Source organism: Aotus nancymaae, unplaced genomic scaffold (genome assembly GCF_030222135.1).
Source record: "Aotus nancymaae isolate 86718 unplaced genomic scaffold, 86718_ANA_hifiasm-v0.15.2.pri h1tg000003l, whole genome shotgun sequence".
NCBI lineage: Eukaryota > Metazoa > Chordata > Mammalia > Primates > Aotidae > Aotus > Aotus nancymaae.
In genome coordinates this window covers 3,445,540-3,464,408 of record NW_026988414.1, presented here as the reverse complement: position 1 = coordinate 3,464,408, position 18,869 = coordinate 3,445,540, and the positions used below count along the sequence as shown (strand labels likewise).

Here is an 18,869-nt window from a genome sequence, read left to right as displayed (position 1 = left end):
ACTAGAGACAGGGTTTCTCCATGTTAGTCAGGCTGGTCTCGAACTTCCGACCTCAGGTGATCCACCCACCTTGGCCTCCCAAAGTGCTGGGATTACAGGCATGATACACCATGCCCAGCCTCAATTTTTCTTTGTATATGATAAAACCACACCCAGAGTAAATAAAGTCAGCTCTGTCCTTTCATATTCCCAGGACCGAATTGATGGCATCACCATTCAGGCCCGCCAATTCCAAGATGCTGGCCATTTTGATGCAGAAAACATCAAGAAGAAACAGGAAGCCCTCGTGGCTCGCTATGAGGCACTCAAGGAGCCCATGGTGGCCCGGAAGCAGAAGCTGGCCGATTCTCTGCGGTTGCAGCAACTCTTCCGGGATGTTGAGGATGAAGAGACGTGGATTCGAGAGAAAGAGCCCATTGCTGCATCTACCAATAGAGGTCAGTCTGCTTTGCTCAGGTAGGAATCAACTTGGGAAAAGCTGTGCTATTGTAGCATAAAGGGGATGCATGTCAGGATGGGCAGGGTTGAGTTTAAATTATTGAACTGGAACCATGGTGGTCGCTTAGAATGACAAGTCAGTGCTGACTTTTCGTGTTTGGATAACTGGGGAGTGGTGTCTGCTTTCAGGTAAGGATTTGATTGGAGTCCAAAATCTGCTAAAGAAGCATCAAGCCTTACAAGCAGAAATTGCTGGACATGAACCCCGCATCAAAGCAGTTACACAGAAGGGGAATGCCATGGTGGAGGAAGGTGAGTGATTGGCATCAGTGACGTGGCTTGGCACTGCTACCCTTCTTGCCAAGGGCATGGCCATTTGGGCATAACAGACCGGGTTCTGGGGCTGAATACCATCCCCATTCTTTCCTGACTGTATGACCTAACCAGACCTTTACCCTTTCTGAGCCTAAATTTCTATTTTTTTTGTTTTGAGATGGAGTCTTGCTCTGTCGCCCAAGCTGGAGTGCAGTGCCACAATCTCAGCTCACTGCAACCTCCACTTCCCGGGTTCAAGCAGTTCTCCTGTCTCAGCCTCCCAAGTAGCTAGGACTACAGGTGCATGCCACCATGCCTGGTTAATTTTTATTTTTATTTTTATTTATTTATTTATTTATTTATTTATTTATTTATTTTTGAGACGGAGTTTCGCTCTTGTTACCCAGGCTGGAGTGCAATGGCGCAATCTCGGCTCACTGCAACCTCCGCCTCCTGGGTTCAGGCAATTCTCCTGCCTCAGCCTCCTGAGTAGCTGGGATTACAGGCACGCGCCACCATGCCCAGCTAATTTTTTGTATTTTAGTAGAGACGGGGTTTCACCATATTGACCAGGATGGTCTCGATCTTTTGACCTCGTGATCCACCCGCCTCGGCCTCCCAAAGTGCTGAGATTACAGGTATGAGCCACTGCGCCCGGCCTATTTTTATTTTTTTATTTGTTTTTATTATTTTTTTTTTGAGAGGGCGTTTCGCTCGTTACCCAGGCTGGAGTGCAATGGCGCGATCTTGGCTCACCGCAACCTCCGCCTCCTGGGTTCAGGCAATTCTCCTGCCTCAGCCTCCTGAGTAGCTGGGATTACAGGCACGTGCCACCATGTCCAGCTAATTTTTTGTATTTTTAGTAGAGATGGGGTTTCACCATGTTGACCAGGATGGTCTCGATCTCTTGACCTCGTGATCCACCTGCCTCGGCCTCCCAAAGTGCTGGGATTACAGGCGTGAGCCACCATGCGTGGCCTATTTTTATTTTTGTAGTTGAGACAGGATTTCAACATATTGGTCAGGCTGATCTCAAACTCCTGACCTCAGGTGATCCACCTGCCACAGCCTCCCAAAGTGCTGGGATTATAGCCATGAGCTACCACACCCGGCCCTGGGCCTGAATTTCTTATCTGTGGAACAGCAATGACAACATCTCTCCTCACGCAGTAGTGAGGAGTAAGTGAAATCAAGTAGGGAAAGGGAAAGAGTCAGTCTCAGTAACTGAGCACTACAGTGGTGCTATTACTATGTCTTTATGATGCTGTCACTAATGCCAACTTGTGATACCTGCTTTTTAGAGTCTAGATAGAGGTCATGGTTTGAGGATGCAAAAAATGAAACAATCCATTAAAGGGTTAGAACCTGAACCTCTCAAACAAATTGGAATTTTGAAAGGGTTCAGCTCACCAAAACGTAGTAATGAAAGTGCTGTGAACACACAGAGAATACTTTTTGTCCTTCTGTGATGTGTCAACATAGTTTTTGTTATCCTCTCTTTCCCTGGCCACCTTCCAGGCCATTTTGCTGCAGAGGATGTGAAGGCCAAGCTTCACGAGCTGAACCAAAAGTGGGAGGCACTGAAAGCCAAAGCCTCCCAGCGTCGGCAGGACCTGGAGGACTCTTTACAGGCCCAGCAGTACTTTGCTGATGCCAATGAGGCCGAATCCTGGATGCGGGAGAAGGAACCCATTGTGGGCAGCACTGACTATGGCAAGGACGAAGACTCTGCTGAGGTAACCTTAAGCATGGGAAGTGTCTCACCTGCCAAGGAAGTAGAACAGGGTTTGGACTGAGACACAAGTTAGGAGAAGTGGTGACGCATAGGAGCTGTGCATCACAATGATTGTTTTTTAAAATATTTTGGAATCCATGAGATAGGATCTCACTCTTGCCTGGGCTGGAATACAGTGGTACAGTTGTGGCTCACTGCAGCCTCAGTCTCCTGGGCTCAAGTGATCCTCCTGACTCAGCCTCCCAAGTAACTGGGACTGTAGGCAGGTACCACTAGGCCTAGCTATGCTTTTTAATTTTAATTTTATTTTTAGTAGAGACAAGGTCTTGCTATGCTGTCTCAGCTGGTTTCAATCTCCTGGCCTCAAATGATCCTCCTCGTAAGGCCTCCCAAAATGCTGGGATGATAGGAATGAACCACCACTCCTGGCCCAATTTTTACTTTTTATTATGAAAATTTAGTCATACCTAAAGGAGAGAGAATATGACTTGTTACACACCTTCAGCCGTTAACATATGCCACTCCTGTTTCATCTATGTGAAACCATATGTGTGCTTACATACTAACATACCAACATGCACACATATGTATATACATACCTACAAACGTACCAGCATACACATGTACATACCAGTGTGCACATATACACACACATACCAACATGCACACATATATACATAGATGTACTTGGTTTTTTACTGGTTATCTGTTTTTTGACTAAAATTCTCAAATTTTATTCATAAAGGTCTAGGTATAGTCCCTGTACCTAGCTTTTTTCTTACCAGTCTTCACAAGAACTAGAATCAGTTGAATTTTTTTTTTTGAGATGGCGTTTCACTCTGTTGCCCAGTTGAAGTAAAGTAGCACCATCTTGGCTCACTGCAGCCTCCACCTCCTGGGTTCAAGCAATTCTCCTTCCTCAGCCTCCCAAGTAACTGGAATTACAGGTGCCTGCCACCACACCCAGGTAATTTTTTTGTATATTTAGTAAAGACGAGGTTTCACCACATTGGCCAGGCTGGTCTTGAACTCCTGACCTCAAGTGATCTGCCCACCTCCGCCTCCCAAAGTGCTGGGATTACAGGTGTGAGCCACTGTGCCCAGCCAATTTTTCCCCTTTTTTTTTTTTTTTTGAGACAGGGTCTCACTCTGTCGCTATTACTAGAGTGCAATGACGTAATCACAACTCCCTACAGACTTGACCTCCTGTGCTTAGCAGTCTTCCTGCCTCAGTCCCCTGAGTAGCTCAGATTATAGGCGTGCACCATCACATCTGGCTTAGTTTTGTATTTTTTGTAGAAATGAGGTTTCACTATGTTGCCCGGGCTGGTCTTGAACTCCTGGGCTCAAGCGATCTGCCTGCCTTAGCCTCCCAAAGTGCTGGGATTACAAGCATGAGCCACTGTACCCAGACCAGGTTGAGTAGGTTACAATCATAATATATAAGATCGTCCCAAAAGATGGGAAACCTGTAAAACTTTCAATAGAAATTAATAGGAAACAGTAAAACACTATAGAAAGGGCAATAGGTGATTACGTCATTGTGTAACTGAGAAAGGCTGTTGAGGCAGGATGGCAGGTTGGCAAGACAGTGGAGGATGGGAGGCTTCAGCTCCTGTGCAGTGCTTCATGTGTGGTTTTGGTTTCAGGCTCTACTGAAGAAACACGAAGCTTTGATGTCAGATCTCAGTGCCTATGGCAGCAGCATCCAGGCTTTGCGAGAACAAGCACAGTCCTGCCGGGTAAACTTGTAACAGTTTATGGGTTACTGGAGGGAGGCTGTGGGGGCTGGGAAAGCCCAAGGACCCAGAATCTGTCAACAGGTATTATTGTCATAGGTAACATTCTTGTGATTCTGCTGTTAACTCTTGCAGCACAAAAGTTTACAGAGAGTTTCAAATGAGTTATTTTTTTTTTTTGAGGCGTAGTCTCACTCTGTCACATAGGCTAGAGTGCAGTGGCACGACCTCAGCTCACTGCAACCTCTGCCTCCTGGGTTTAAGTGATTCTCCTGACTCAGCCTCCTGAGTAGCTGGGATTACAGGTGTTTACCACCATGCTTAGCTAATTTAAAATGAGAGTTTTTTTGTTTTGTTTTGTTGGGACGGACTTTCAGTCTTATTGCCCAGGCTGGAATGCAGTATCACAGTCTCAGCTCATTGCAACCTCCACCTCCCAGGCTCAAGTGATTTTCCTGACTCAGCCTCCTGAGTACCTGGATTACAGATATTCACCACTGTGCCCACCTAATTTAAAATGAGAATTTTTTTTTTTTTGAGGTGCAGTTTAAGTCTTGTTGCCCAGACTGGAGTGCAATGGCACGATCTCAGCTCACTGCAACCTCTGCCTCCCCGGTTCAAGCAATTCTCCTGTCTCAGCCTCCCCAGTAGCTGGGATTACAGGCGTCTGCCACTACGCCTGGCTAATTTTTGGTATTTTTAGTAGAAACGGGGTTTCACCATTTTGACCAGGCTGATCTTGAACTCCTGACCTCAGGTGATCTGCCCGCCTCGGCCTCCCAAAGTCCTGGGATTACAGGCATGAGCCACCCCACCTGTCCTAAAATGATAATTTTTTAAAGATACCAAAAATTTAAAGTTTTTGGATCAGATTTTATTGGTAGCTTCAGGGAAGAACTCATGAGTGTATATTTGGTACATTTGGTACAGCTGGGGATGTTTGAATCTGCTGTGTACTTAGATGACTCAGTGGGGAGGTCATCTTTTCACCATATTTGCCTTTCCTTTGGATTTTTAGCAACAAGTGGCCCCCATGGATGATGAGACTGGGAAGGAGCTGGTCTTGGCTCTCTATGACTATCAGGAGAAGAGTCCCCGAGAGGTCACCATGAAGAAGGGGGATATCCTTACCTTACTCAACAGCACCAACAAGGCAAGGCACAGAGAGTAGCTACATGTTTGTTCCACGCTAGCATCACCACATATGCTCAGTTGGGTGTCTGTGGGTTGCATGTCTCCCCAAAATGAGAAGGCTTAGAATTCAAAGAGATACATTTCCTCACCAGTCCCCCACGTGACATACATTTATGCAGTACTGTGTATCATCAAGAAATTAATAAAGCTGTCTTCTTGAATACTTGCAAGAAGCATAGAGAATCACACTAGCAAGGATAGCTTCTTTTCACCATTGAATGCCTCTAGGTGGAATTCTTGACCTGTTGAGCCAGTTTGCTTCTGTATAACTTGGACCTGTTAGTTCTTACTCCAGACTATAAAATACAGCTCAGCCCAGCAGATCATTGAAGATAGCTGTGACCTTACCTCACAGGCTTTGACTTTTCCAGGATAAATAATGATAATAATAAATCCATTCTGGTCCATCAACCTTTCTTCCCTAACACACTCTGATTTGACAGTGGCCTTGAAGCATCCACAGTTTATCTGACTGATCCTGAAAGAGGCCTGCCTGCTGTTTTGGTTAAGGCCGGAGAAATGTTCTTGGCCATTTTTTTTTTTTTCTAGAGATGGAGTCTTGCTATGTTGCCCAGGCTGGAGTGCAGTGGCTATTCACAGGCATGATCCCACTACTGATGAGCATGGGAGTTTTGACGTGCTCCATTTCCAACCTGGGCCAGTTCACCCCTCCTTAGGCAACCTGGTGGTCTCCCGCTTCTGGGAGGTCACCATATTGATGCCGAACTTAGTGTGGACACCCAGTCGACATAGTGCACTACAGCCCAGAACTCCTGGGTTCAAGCAGTCCTCCCACCTCAGCCTTCCGAGTAGCTGGGACTATAGGCACATGCCACCACGCCTGGCTATTGGCCATTTTTAAGAGCCAGTTTATTCCCGTTCCCACACCTCATTTATCCTTGTCATGAGAATTTGAGGAAATCTGTGATTCTTACGTTTCTGTTGATTCTAATTTAAACCTAAACCAACTTGTGGTCTAACTTTGGTTTATTCAACAGCAGCATTGCCTAGTAGAACTTTTCGTGATGGTGGAAATGTAAGGTATCTGTGCTGCCCCTGCAGTAACTACTAGCTACGTGTGATAATAAGCCCTTAAAATATGGCTAGTACAACTGGGTGTTTTATTTAATTGAATTGTAACTCAATGAGGCCCGGCATGGTGGCTCATGCCTGTAATCCCAGCACTTTGGGAGGCCTAGATGGCAGGATCACGTAAGCCCAGGAGTTCGAGACCAACCTGGGCAACACAGCGAGACCCAGTCTCTATTTATATTAGAAAGAAAAAAAGACTGGGCACAATAGCTCACACCTGTAATCCCAGTACTTAGGGAGGCTGAGGCGGGTGGATCATGAGGTCAAGAGATCGAGACCATCCTGGCTCACATTGTGAAACCCTGTCTCTACTAAAATACGAAAAATTAGCTGGGCATGGTGACATGCGCCTGTAGTCCCAGCTATTTGGGAGGCTGAGGCAGGGGAATCGCTTGAACCCAGGAGACGGAGGTTGCAGTGAGCTGAGATTGCGCTACTGCACTCCAGCTTAGTGATAGAGCAAGACTCCTTCTCAAAAAAATAAATAAATAAATTCTAGCTCGATGAAAGTTAAGTGGGCACATGTGATTGGTGGCTACAGTGTTGGATAGCACAGCTCTGGAGCGTCTAAGCAGAGAAAAGACTGGCCTTGGTGGCAGGCAGCATTGCTGTTCTGCCTGTAACCCTCTGCAGTTGTGGGCAGGTGGGGAAGGGACTGAATTATTAGACGTTATGCAAAGTGACTTTAATACTGTTTTGGGCCTCTTAAAATGATTAACACTGTTGTGTATGTGCACACACATGACCTCCTTGGATTCTTCCTCTAAGACAAGGAAATTTCTTTCAGTTCTCCCTCTTTTTTCCTTAGGATTGGTGGAAAGTGGAAGTGAACGATCGTCAGGGTTTTGTGCCGGCTGCTTATGTGAAGAAGTTGGACCCCGCCCAGTCAGCCTCAAGGGAGAATCTCCTGGAGGAGCAAGGCAGCATAGCACTGCGGCAGGAGCAGATTGACAATCAGTAAGGATGACACTGTGGGCCACAAGGGCCAGGCGTCCCGTAGGCATACTCTATTCCACATGAGCCGGAGCTTAGATGTGTCCTGAGGCTCCTGGAGCCCACCTGCACACCTGCTGTCTCCACCCCACTTTGAGCCCACAGACCTCCCTCTTGGGGTCTCAAACCCCTTGACTGATAACTTATTTTTCTTTTTTTTTTTTCCAGCAGTGCTCATGAGTTTTCCCTAAACAGAATTTTCCTAATCATTGCCATTTTAACGTTAGTCTTTTGGTTCGAGATGGTTTTTGAAATTGGATTTTCAGATATCCTACACCCTTGAAGCTCTATCCCCTTTGAAAGCCTACCTTCAGAGCTTCTCTCTCTGCCATATCTTTGAGTTCTGAGAATGGAAATTTTTAATGAAATGGCTCTGTCCTCTTTCCTGTAGCTGAGCCCCCATATTGCCCTGTGTCCCTCCTTTAGGGTATTTCTGACTCCACTAGTGGAATCAGCAGTTTTAGATGCCTGGGAAATATCCAGGAAATGCATTCCCACTAGAGTTTGGGTAGAATAGTGGAATTTTTGGACCCCAGTGATCCTCAGTAAGATCAGAGTTAGTTGTCCACTTACAGATTCTGTTACTATTGAGATAAGAAATTGGTTTGTATTCTTACCAGTGGTCGAGTCATAAATATAAGAGGAAAAAGTAGATTAAATACATAGCTAAATTGCCTATTAGCACTCAGTAAAATTTCTTTCTAAGGTTAGTCCATTCTGTTCCCTGACCTTGCTCTGTGAAGTTACCAGTGTTTTCAGTACAGGAAAATCTGCCTTAAGCATGGCAGACCTGTCAGGAAAATGAAAGTGAACTAACCCTCTAATTTTCCTGCTATTTCTTTACTGTCATTTCACTCATAGCTTAAACTGCTCCTTAGAGCTGTTGAATGACTCCATAGTTTCCCAACATTAAGCATCCACCATCATGGCACCAGTTGGAGCTGCCGCCTTTCATCCCTGTGGATTAATCCCACTAATTTGTGCATGCTTTTGCTGTGCCCCCTCTGTGCAGGACACGCATAACTAAGGAGGCCGGCAGTGTATCTCTGCGTATGAAGCAGGTGGAAGAACTGTGAGTAGGCTGAGAGTCTTGCAGAGCACCAACATCCACTGCTACCCTGTTCATTCTCCCTCTGCGGCTTCTCTTGAAAGCCTTTGTCCATCCAGAAAGATGAGGTGGTGGGAGGAACTGCCTGTCTTGTGCAGCAGCTTTAGCTCACAAGGGAAGAGGTCGCGGTGCAGCTGTGTCCGTCGATGACTGCTTATCTCATTGGTTGCTTCCGTGTGCAGCTGTGTGTTCAGAGTGGTGTTGGTTCCCCCTCCTGTTGGTTTTTGTGGTGGACTAGCCACTATCAGCAGCAAACCTGAAGGCCTGTTCTATGGTTTTCCTTACTAGAAAGGAAATCAAATGCTTCTCTTAAAGTGCTCTGATTCTTGGTAACTCATTGCTTTTTTATTTCAGTTTGGGACACTTAGATTTTGATAGTGATTCTATTTTTTTTTTAACTTTTAGTTTTTTATTGTTTGTTGTTTTCATGTTCGAAGATAGTATTTCAGCCTTTTATAGTTTAGTTCCTGAGGGTTAGAATATTCTTTGATTCTTAAGAAATCTTCCAAGTAACAGAATGGCACAGATACTCAGTACTTTGCTTGATTTTCCTTCTGAACTTGCCAAAACTTTCTGAGAACTGAATGTGTCATTTTAGCAATGTCCTACTACACTGGGCGCAGTGGCTCACACTTGTAATCCCAGAACTTTTGGGAGGCCGAGATGGGTAGATCATAAAGTCAGGAGTTTGAGACCAGCCTGGCCAACACAGTGAAACTCCATCTCTACTAAAATACAAAAAATTAGCTGGGCATGGTGGCACATGCCTGTAGTCCCAGCTATTTGGGAGGCTGAGACAGGAGAATCACTTGAACCCAGGAGGTGGAGGTTGTGGTGAGCCAAGATCGTGCCACTGCACTCCAGCCTGGGCAACAGAGCGAGACTCTACCTTAAAAAAAAAAAGAAAAGAAAAGAAAAGAAATGTTCTACTAATATGGAGATAAAACATCCTATATGAGGCTATTTTAAAGTTAAGTGTACCTTCCCCCCACCTCACCCCCAGCATGGGGGCTATTCAGAGAATTATAAAAGACAAGAAAAAACCCTCTGTATACATTCTGCCCAGCAAATTCATCTCATCTCTCCACTGTAGTCGCATGAACCTGTGTTACTGTGCTAAGCGCTTGGTTTCAGTCATTTGTGGTTGTGTTGTTATCCCCAGGCCAATTCTGCACTTATTAGTGTGCCTGGCTGTTTTAGCCACCTAGTTGTGAACAGTACAGTGTGCGCATATCTCTCAGGCTGTGGTGTGGGTAATTGGGATCCTCTTCTTCATCTGATAACTCTGTTACTAGGGCATCATCATTACAAACTCATAGCCTGGAATCCACATCTTGGAGATGCCTCATGGTTTGTCTTTATGTTAGCATCTACAGCTAACTGCCTTCTCTGTCCCTCTTGTCACCGTCTTGAATTCCATCAGATATCATTCTCTGCTGGAACTGGGTGAGAAACGTAAAGGCATGTTGGAGAAGAGTTGCAAGAAGTTTATGTTGTTCCGTGAAGCGAATGAACTACAGCAGTGGATCAATGAGAAGGAAGCTGCTCTGACAAGTGAGGAGGTCGGCGCAGACTTGGAGCAGGTTGAGGTGCTCCAGAAGAAGTTTGATGACTTTCAGAAGGTATGGGCAGTCTTAGAGCTCAGCTGAAATTTTGTTTAAATATTTTAATCTCTTGATTTTTTTATTTGGAAATGGAGTTTTATTGTCACTCAAGGTAGAGTGCAGTGATGCGACTTCAGCTCACTGCAACCTCTGTCTCCCAACTCCAAGCAATTCTCATGCCTCAGCCTCTCAAGCAGCTGGGATTACAGGTGCCTGCCACCATGCCCGGCTAATTTTTGTATTTTTAGTAGACAGGCTTTCACCATGTTGGCCAGGCTAGCCTCAGAACTCCTGACCTCAGGTGATCTGCCTGCCGCAGCCTCCCAAAGTGCTGGGATTACAGGCATGAGCCACTGCATCCAGCCAGAGTCTCTTGATTTCTGACTGCAGATTACTGGATGCAAATTACATAGATTATATTCCATCATCTATGTAGCTTTTTTTTCCTCCAAATTCTTTGCCAATTTTTTTTGGTTTTTTTTTGAGAGAGAGTCTCACTCACCCTGGGTCTCACTCTGTCACCCAGGCTGGAGTGCAGTGGCTCGATCTCAGCTCACTGCAACTTCTGCCTCCCAGGCTCAGGTGATTCTCATGCCTCAGCCACCCGAGTATCTGGAATTACGGGTAGACATGACCACGTCTGGCAAATTTTTGTATTTTTAGTAGAGACGAGGTTTTGCTATGTTGGCCAGCCTGGTCTTGAACTCCTGGCCACAAGTGATCCACCTGCCTCAGCTTCCCAAAGTGCTGGGATTACAGCTTGGCCTGTGTAGCTATTTTTAAATGACTTTAATTGAAACTTTTCTTGTATGAGTTTAGTATTAAGAAAAGATATGCTATTTTCTCTACATGTTGTTATAAGAACTTTTCTAAACCAAATTACAGTAGATGTGAAAGTATCTTTTTTTAATTGGGGTAAATTCACAGAGCTAACTGTTTTAAAGTGTACAATTCAATGGTATTTAGTACATTCAGTGTTGTGCAACCATCACCTCTAGTTCCAAAACATTTTTATAGCTTCAAAAGAAAGCCACATATCGGTCAAGTAGTCATTTGCCATTCTCCCCAACCCCGGTGGCCCAAACAGCCACTCTTCTTCTGCTTACCTCTGTATTTACCTGTTCTTGACAATTCATATAAATAGAATCATGTTATATGATGTTTTGCAACTGGCTTCTTTTGTTTATGTTTTCTTTCTTTTTATTATTTATTTATTTTTTTTGAGACAGAGTTTCACTCTTGTTGCCCAGGCTGGAATGCAATGGCGCGATCTCGGCTCAATGCAGCCTCTGCCTCCTGAGTTCAAGTGATTCTCCTGCCTCAGCCTCCTGAGTAGCTGGGATTACAGGTGCAACCCACCATGCCCAGCTAATTCTGTATTTTTAGTAGAGATGAGGTTTCTCCATTTTGGTCAGGCTGGTCCCAAACTCCTGACCTCAGGTGATCCACCCACTTTGGCCTCCCAGTGTGCTGGGATTACAGGTGTGAGCCACCGTTGCCAGCCCTTATTTATTTATTTTTTTTGAGACAAGATATCATTCTGTTGCCCAGGCTGGAGTGCAATGGCCCAATCTCAGCTTACTGCAGTCTCTGCTTCCTGGGCTCAAGTGATCCTTCTGTCTCAGCCTTCTGAGTAGCTGGGACTCTCAAGTGATCCTTCTGTCTCAGCCTTCTGAGTAGCTGGGACTATAGGTGCACACCACTATGCTCAACTAATTTTTGTATTTTTTGAGGAGACGAGGTTTTGCCATGTTGCCCAGTCTGGTCTTAAACTGCTGAGCTCAGGCCATCTGCTCACCTTGCCCTCCCAAAGTTTTGGGATTATAGGTGTGAGCCACCATGCCTGGTCCATAATGTTTTCAAGGTTCATCTTTTTTGTAGCACGTATCAGTACTCCATTCCTTTTTATTGCTGAATAATATTTCACTGTTGGATATACTAAATATTGTTTATCCATTCCACCGCTTGTAACCCAGCACTTTGGGAGGCCAAGGCGGGTGGATCACGAGATCAGGAGATCAAGACCATCCTGGCTAACATGGTGAAACCCTGTCTCCACTAAAAATACAAAAAATTAGCCTGTAGTAGTTGGCACACGCCTGTAGTCCCAGCTACTTGGGAGGCTGAGGCAGGAGAATTGCTTGAACTTGGGAGGCAGAGATTGCAGTGAGCCAAGATCTCTCCGCTGCACTCCAGGCTGGGTAACAGAGTGAGACTCTGTCTCAAAAAATTATTCTTAGCCGGGCGCGGTGGCTCACGCCTGTAATCCCAGCACTTTGGGAGGCCGAGGCGGGTGGATCACGAGGTCAAGAGATCGAGTCCATCCTGGTCAAAATGGTGAAACCCCGTCTCTACTAAAAATACAAACAATTAGCTGGGCATGGTGGCGTGTGCCTGTAATCCCAGCTACTCAGGAGGCTGAGGCAGGAGAATTGCCTGAACCCAGGAGGCGGAGGTTGCGGTGAGCCGAGATGGCGCCATTGCACTCCAGCCTGGGTAACAAGAGCGAAACTGCGTCTCAAAATAAATAAATAAATAAATAAAAATAAAATAAAAAATAAAAAAAAAAAATTATTCTTACAACAGATTAAAATGAGGAGAGAGAGCTTCTTTCTCCTATAGTAACTGTGCATTGAAATTTCATCCTGTTTTTATTTATTTTTTAGAGATAGGATCTCACTCTTTCGCACAGGCTAGAGTGCAGTGGCATGACCATAGCTCACTGTAACCTTGAACTCCTGTGCTCAAGTGATCCTCCCACCTCAGCCACCTGAGTAGCTGGGACTATGGACATAGGTGGGAAAATCGAAAAAATTTTTCTGGCCAGGCCCAGTGGTACACGCCTGTAATCCTAGCACTTTGGGAGGTCAAGGTGGGTGGATCACCTGAGGTCAGGAGTTCGAAACCAGCCTGGCCACCATGGTGAAACCCCATCTCTACTCAAAATACAAAAGTTAGCTGGGCGTGGTAGTGTCTGCCTGTAGTCCCAGCTACTGGGGAGGCTGAGGCACAAAGGTCACTTGAACCCGGGAGGTGGAGGTTGCAGTGAGCCATGATCACACCACTGCACTCCAGCCTAGGCAACAGAGTGAGACTCAGTCTCATAAAATAAAAAAAGAAAAGAAATAAAAGACAAAAAAAGAAAAAAATTTTCTGTAGAGATGGGGTCTGGTTATGTTGCCTAAGCTGGTCTCGAACTCCTGGCCTTAAGCAGTTCTCCTGCTTTGGCCTCCCTAAATCCTGGAATTAAAGGTGTGAGCTGCCACACCTTACCTCATCACATTTTTAAAACACTGTATTAAAACCAAAAAGAAGTTTTTAAAAAGTTTCTATTTGATTTTTTTTAAAAATTGCTGGGAATAGTGGTGTATATGCCTGTAGTCCCAGCTACTCAGAAGACTGAGGTAGGAGGATTGCTTGAGTCTGGAAGGAAGAGACTGCAGTGATCCATGATTGCAATACTCTTCTCCAGCCTGGGTGACAGCAAGACCCTGTCTCCAAAAAAAACCCAGAAAATGGAAAAAACTGCAGTTAATGAAGTAAATTTGAGTCAGACTTTTTTCAATAATTATCTGAGGAACAGGAAAACCAATTCATAGAGATACCTGTTGAGCAGATCCTTACAGTTTATTTTTTTAACCTTTTCTTTGAGGGGGTAGGCCCTTGTTGAAGAATCCTTATAGTTTCAAGCCATAGTTTATGACGTGTTGCTCTCTTCTCCTTCGACTTGCTATGTTGGGTTTTAGTTATTAAGGCTTTTGCTTTAAAGGATCTGAAGGCCAATGAGTCACGGTTGAAGGATATTAACAAGGTAGCTGAAGACCTGGAGTCTGAAGGTCTCATGGCAGAGGAGGTGCAGGCTGTGCAACAACAGGTAGGTGTCTCCATCTTGGAGTGAGGCTCTGTTGCATAAGGATGCAGCTTTGTTCCTATGTCTGTCACAGCCCAACAGGCAATGTTTCTTAGCACAGAATCGTGGCTTGACTATAGGTCAGGTCCTCTATGTGACCAAAACCATTTTTATTAACTTATTTATACCAATATCTCTCACCTTCATTTGGTGGTAGGGGTGGTGCTCCTCTCTTTTCCGTAAGCCCATTAAGTATTTAATGTTTTAATAGCCATTAACTAATGGTAATTTGATGAGTTCCTCAAATAAAGAAAAGATTTATATATAAATACTTGAAGTTCTGGACATTTGGGCTGGCATTTTCATTTGTCTTTTTGGAATTCTCTCCTGTGTTTCCAGGTTTGACCATAATGAGTATTCTTGAGAGATGTTTATTTCTTTTAATAATAAAATTGGTTTCTCTCTCTCCTTGTAGGAAGTATATGGCATGATGCCCAGGGTAAGTGTCAGGTGCTGTATGTGGATCTTGAACATGAGAAGGATTTAAATCTTGGAAAGAATATCAAGTCAAGAACTTCTTCATCAGAATTGCCGTTCCTGAACCTCATGTGTAAAGATTTGTGGAAAACACCAGAAATTTATTTATTTTTTTTTGAGACAGAGTCTTACTCTGTCACCCAGGCTAGAATGCAGTGGTGCAATCTTGGCTTACTGCAACCTCCACCTCCCACGTTCAAGCGATTCTCCCGCCTCAGCAGTCCTGAGTAGCTAGAATTACATGTGTGTGCCACCACACCCAGCTAATTTTCATATTTTTTAGTAGAGATGGGGTTTCACCATGTTGTCCAGGCTGGTCTCGAACTTCCAACCTCAGGTGAGCCACCCACCTTGGCCTCCCAAAGTACTGGGATTACAGACGTGAGCCACTGCCCCCGGACCATAAATTGATTTCTATTTGTCATTTTCCAAAAGACAAAAAAAAAAATGGGGTTTTTTTGTTTGTTTTTTTTTTCTTTTTTGTGATAGAATCTTGCTGTGTTGCCCAGGCTGGAGGTTAGTGGCTTTTCACAGCTGTGATCATAGCATACTGCAGCCTCAAACTTCTGGCCTCAAGCTATCCTCATACCTTAGCCTCCCAAGTATCTGGGACAACAGGCATGCAACACAAAGCACAACTCTTTAAAAAAAAAGTCTTGGCCAGGAACAGTGGCTCACTCCTGTAATCCCAGCACTTTGGGAGGTCAAGGCAGGCAGATCATGAGGTCAGGAGATCGAGACCATGCTGGCTAACACAGTGAAACCCCATCTCTACTAAAAATGCAAAAAATTAGCTGGGCGTGGTGGCATGCACCTGTAGTCCCAGCTACTCTGGAGGCTGAGGCTGCAGAATCATTTGAACCTGGGAGCCGGAGTTTGCAGTGAGCTGAGATCGTACCACTGCACTCCAGCGTGGGCAACAGAGTGAGACTCCAGTAAAAAAAAAAAAGTCTTTATCTCTTCAGTTTTCTAAAATTTTTTCCATAGCTATCTTTAGGTTTATTTATTACCCCTTTGCAAACAATCTTATGAGTATACATAAAGAAAAGTTGGTGGTTTTCTTATTAAATTTCTTTATTCTCTCCATTTCTTCTACTGGATAAAAAATTGGAATTTTTCTGTCCTGTTTGTTGGCTTAATTTTTCTTAACCAGCCTTGTAGTTTGTTACTAGCCAAACTATGGAGGGAAAATGCTCTTTTGGTTAATGTATTAATAGCTGGGATCTCCCCTGGGGAAAACTAGAGTCATCAGCTGGAAAGGTCAGGTGCTTTGCTGTTTCATGCTCAATTGCATGGCTGCCTAAATTCCTCTTTCTTTGAATAGGATGAAACTGATTCCAAGACAGCCTCCCCATGGAAGGTAAGAACACCTTTGCAAATTATTGTTTGCAAAAGTTTTACAAGAGTATGAAATATTTTATGTCCTTTTCTGGTATGCTTTTTTCTGAGTATTCAGCTTGTCTTAAGTCTTTAGTCATTTCTGGACTTTTGGCTGGTTTCTTTCTAAATCTGTTATCTCTTAAAATGTGATAATTAGTATACAAAAGCAGAGTGTGTATATCAGATGCTCAGTAGTTAGGTTGCATTGATTACCCATGTTAGTGCCGGATATGCTGCGGCAGGGAGCACTGTGCTGTTGGCAGAGTCCCACCAGTAGGAGGCGGTCCAAAGGGAAATGACGTGAACATGAGAACAACTGCACATGTAAAGGAGAGCAGGCCTTTGTTCACCATCTGCCTGGCCTCTTTTTATTTTATTTTATGTTTTGAGATGGAATCTCACTCAGTCACCAGGCTGGAGTGCAGTGGATCAATCTTGGCTCACTGCGACCTCTGCCTCCTGCTTCAAGCAATTCTCCTGCTTTAGCCTCCCGAGTAGCTGGGACTACAGGCCCATGCTACCATGCCCAGCTAATTTTTGTATTTTTAGTAGAGACAGGGTTTCGCCATGTTGGCCAGGGTCATCTTGAACTCTTGGCCTCAGGTGATGTGCCCACCTCGGCCTCCCAAAGTGCTGGGATTACAGGTGTGAGCCACCATACCTGGCTGGGGAGAAGGTTTTTTATGTGATATATTTATAGCTGTGTTTGTGTCACTGGTTGCCTGTGTTTCAGTTCTAGCATCTTCCCTCCTGACCCAGCTCTTTGGGAATACATCACTTGAGTTACAGGCAAGTTAGAGAGCAGATTTTGACTTTATGAAAGTAGATCTTTTGGCTGGGCATGGTGGCTCACACCTGTAATTCCAGCATTGTGGAAGGCTGAGATAGGTGGTTGAGCCCAGGAGTTCAAGACCAGCCTGGGCAATATGGCAAAACCCCGGCTCTACCAAAAAAAAAAAAAAAAGGTTTAAAAAAAAGAAAAAAAGTAGGTCTTCTCCTTATTAGTACAGTGGTGAGTTGACAAGCAAATAAAAACAAAAAGTAAAAATAAATTTTAAAGGCGTGTCCCCAGAAATATGAAGAAAGCATGAAAACCTAAACAAAAACATCCCACCAACAATCCTTCTGTGTCCATCTTTGCACCTGCTCATTCACCTTGTCTGACCTCTCCTGAGGACCTAGGCTGAAAGGGTCTGTGTCTTGTGTCCTCCTTCCCCCACTGGCTCTGACTATTCTCATTAAGTAGGTTTCTAATTGGGCCAGACACTTTTCCTTCTATTCAACTTTCTCTCCTTTTTTCACTCTTCATTTTTCTTACATAATAAAACGTGATTGTTGACTATATGAATGGGCAACAGCCTTACTTACGCCCTCAGCAGAATGTTTCTGATAACATAAGTATTCTTTCAGAAAGGTATTTTAGATACCTTTATCACAGTACCAGATACCTCTTATTGGAAACAACGAGTCTACCTTCTGACCCCTATACACACTCACAGCGGTTGAAAATGTTGCCTGGGGATACCATGAGGACATCTGTATCCAAGTTAAGCCCTCCTGCCCTCCTGTTCTTTTTTTTTGAGACAGAGTCTTGCTCTTTCACCCAGGCTGGAGTGCAGTGGTGTGATACCAGCTTACTGCAGCCTCCACCTCCTGGTTTCAAGCAGTTCTTCCACCTCAGCTTCCCATGTAACTGGAATTACAGGCATGTGCTACCATGCCCGGCTAATTTTTGTGATTTTAGTAGAGACAGGGTTTCGCCATGTTGGTCAGGATGGTCTCAAACTCCTGACATCAGGTGATCCACCCACCTCAGGATTACAGGCATGAGCCACCGTGCCTGGCCCTAAGAGATTTTAGATTTTTAGAAGTTTTCTACAATGTTGAAAGCTACATTGTTGAAAGCTAATTCATTGCTTTAGTGGGTGCTGGGCTGAGAGAAAAAAATTCACTGCTTTATTTTTTTCCTCTGGTAAAGCTGTTGCCCTTCATTCAAGGGGATACTGTTAAAAAGAACAGCAACCCAATGACTATAATTGGAAGTGAAAGTGATTATTAGTGCTCCTGACTGTTAAACAATCTCAGCTGCCAGCATTTGTTAAATTTAGGGTTTTTTTTTCTGGAAATGTTCTCCTGTAGTATAGACAAGAAATGACACTAATCATTAGTCCTTTATGTATTTTTCTGTCCAACTAGCTGCTAGAATTGTGGTTTTCACCATTCTCTTTTTACTCTTCATCAGATAAAATTAATTACTGAGCTGAGTCTAATTGTGCATTTTTGTTATTTTCATGACTTCCTAGTAGTTGACACTTCTGTCAATGTCTCTGTTGAGAATGTTGCCAGTATCCCTTTAAGGTAATTTAGGTTGACAACAAGGACCTAGTCAATGGCATTTGCAGCTCAGATCTCTAATTGTCAGACACTTGATTAGTTTTGCCTTCTGCTTTCCTCCCTACCTAGTCTGCTCGTCTGATGGTTCACACCGTGGCCACCTTTAATTCCATCAAGGTAAGAAGCAGTGACCAGCTTCCCTGATCTCCATTATCTTCCTTCCCTGTCTACACTGGTTTTTCCACTGTCTTCCTTCCCTGTCTACGGCAGAGCTCTTGTTCTCATCAGCTGGGTGAGCTGTGACATACCTCACTCTTCTGGGTTCAAGTATGTCCTAAGTAAACATCAGCACGCTCATGGCTGCTAGGTAGCTTGGTTGGCTTTCCTGGTCAAGAGCCTACCAGTTCTCAACAGTGGAGCAAGCCTTCCCTCTGACTTCCAGCGGGGCAAGGAGCTGGAAGGAGCATGGTCTCAGGAAAGTGCGAGGTCCTGCAGCATGCTGGCTCTTCCAGGCCTACTCTGGCCTGAGAGTCTGCTGGGTAGTTGTTGG

General features: G+C 44.5%; 1 protein-coding gene across 8 annotated transcripts in view; it reads left to right on the top strand.

Annotated features, from left to right (window-relative positions):
* The window catches only part of SPTAN1 (spectrin alpha, non-erythrocytic 1), an 84,996-nt gene that overhangs the window by 31,131 nt on the left and 34,996 nt on the right, over positions 1–18,869 (top strand). For 5 of the 8 annotated variants that reach the window (XM_021674064.2, XM_021674065.2, XM_021674063.2 and 2 more), the window contains exons 17-28: positions 194–437; positions 628–750; positions 2,272–2,489; positions 4,138–4,230; positions 5,246–5,380; positions 7,322–7,470; positions 8,519–8,578; positions 10,038–10,236; positions 13,988–14,092; positions 14,544–14,567; positions 15,930–15,965; positions 18,449–18,496. In XM_021674064.2, the coding sequence (XP_021529739.1) occupies positions 194–437; positions 628–750; positions 2,272–2,489; positions 4,138–4,230; positions 5,246–5,380; positions 7,322–7,470; positions 8,519–8,578; positions 10,038–10,236; positions 13,988–14,092; positions 14,544–14,567; positions 15,930–15,965; positions 18,449–18,496 (1,434 nt within the window). The remainder of the gene's footprint in view (positions 1–193; positions 438–627; positions 751–2,271; positions 2,490–4,137; positions 4,231–5,245; positions 5,381–7,321; positions 7,471–8,518; positions 8,579–10,037; positions 10,237–13,987; positions 14,093–14,543; positions 14,568–15,929; positions 15,966–18,448; positions 18,497–18,869) is intronic. The other 3 variants (XM_021674067.2, XM_064377441.1, XM_021674062.2) reach the window with 1 other exon arrangement.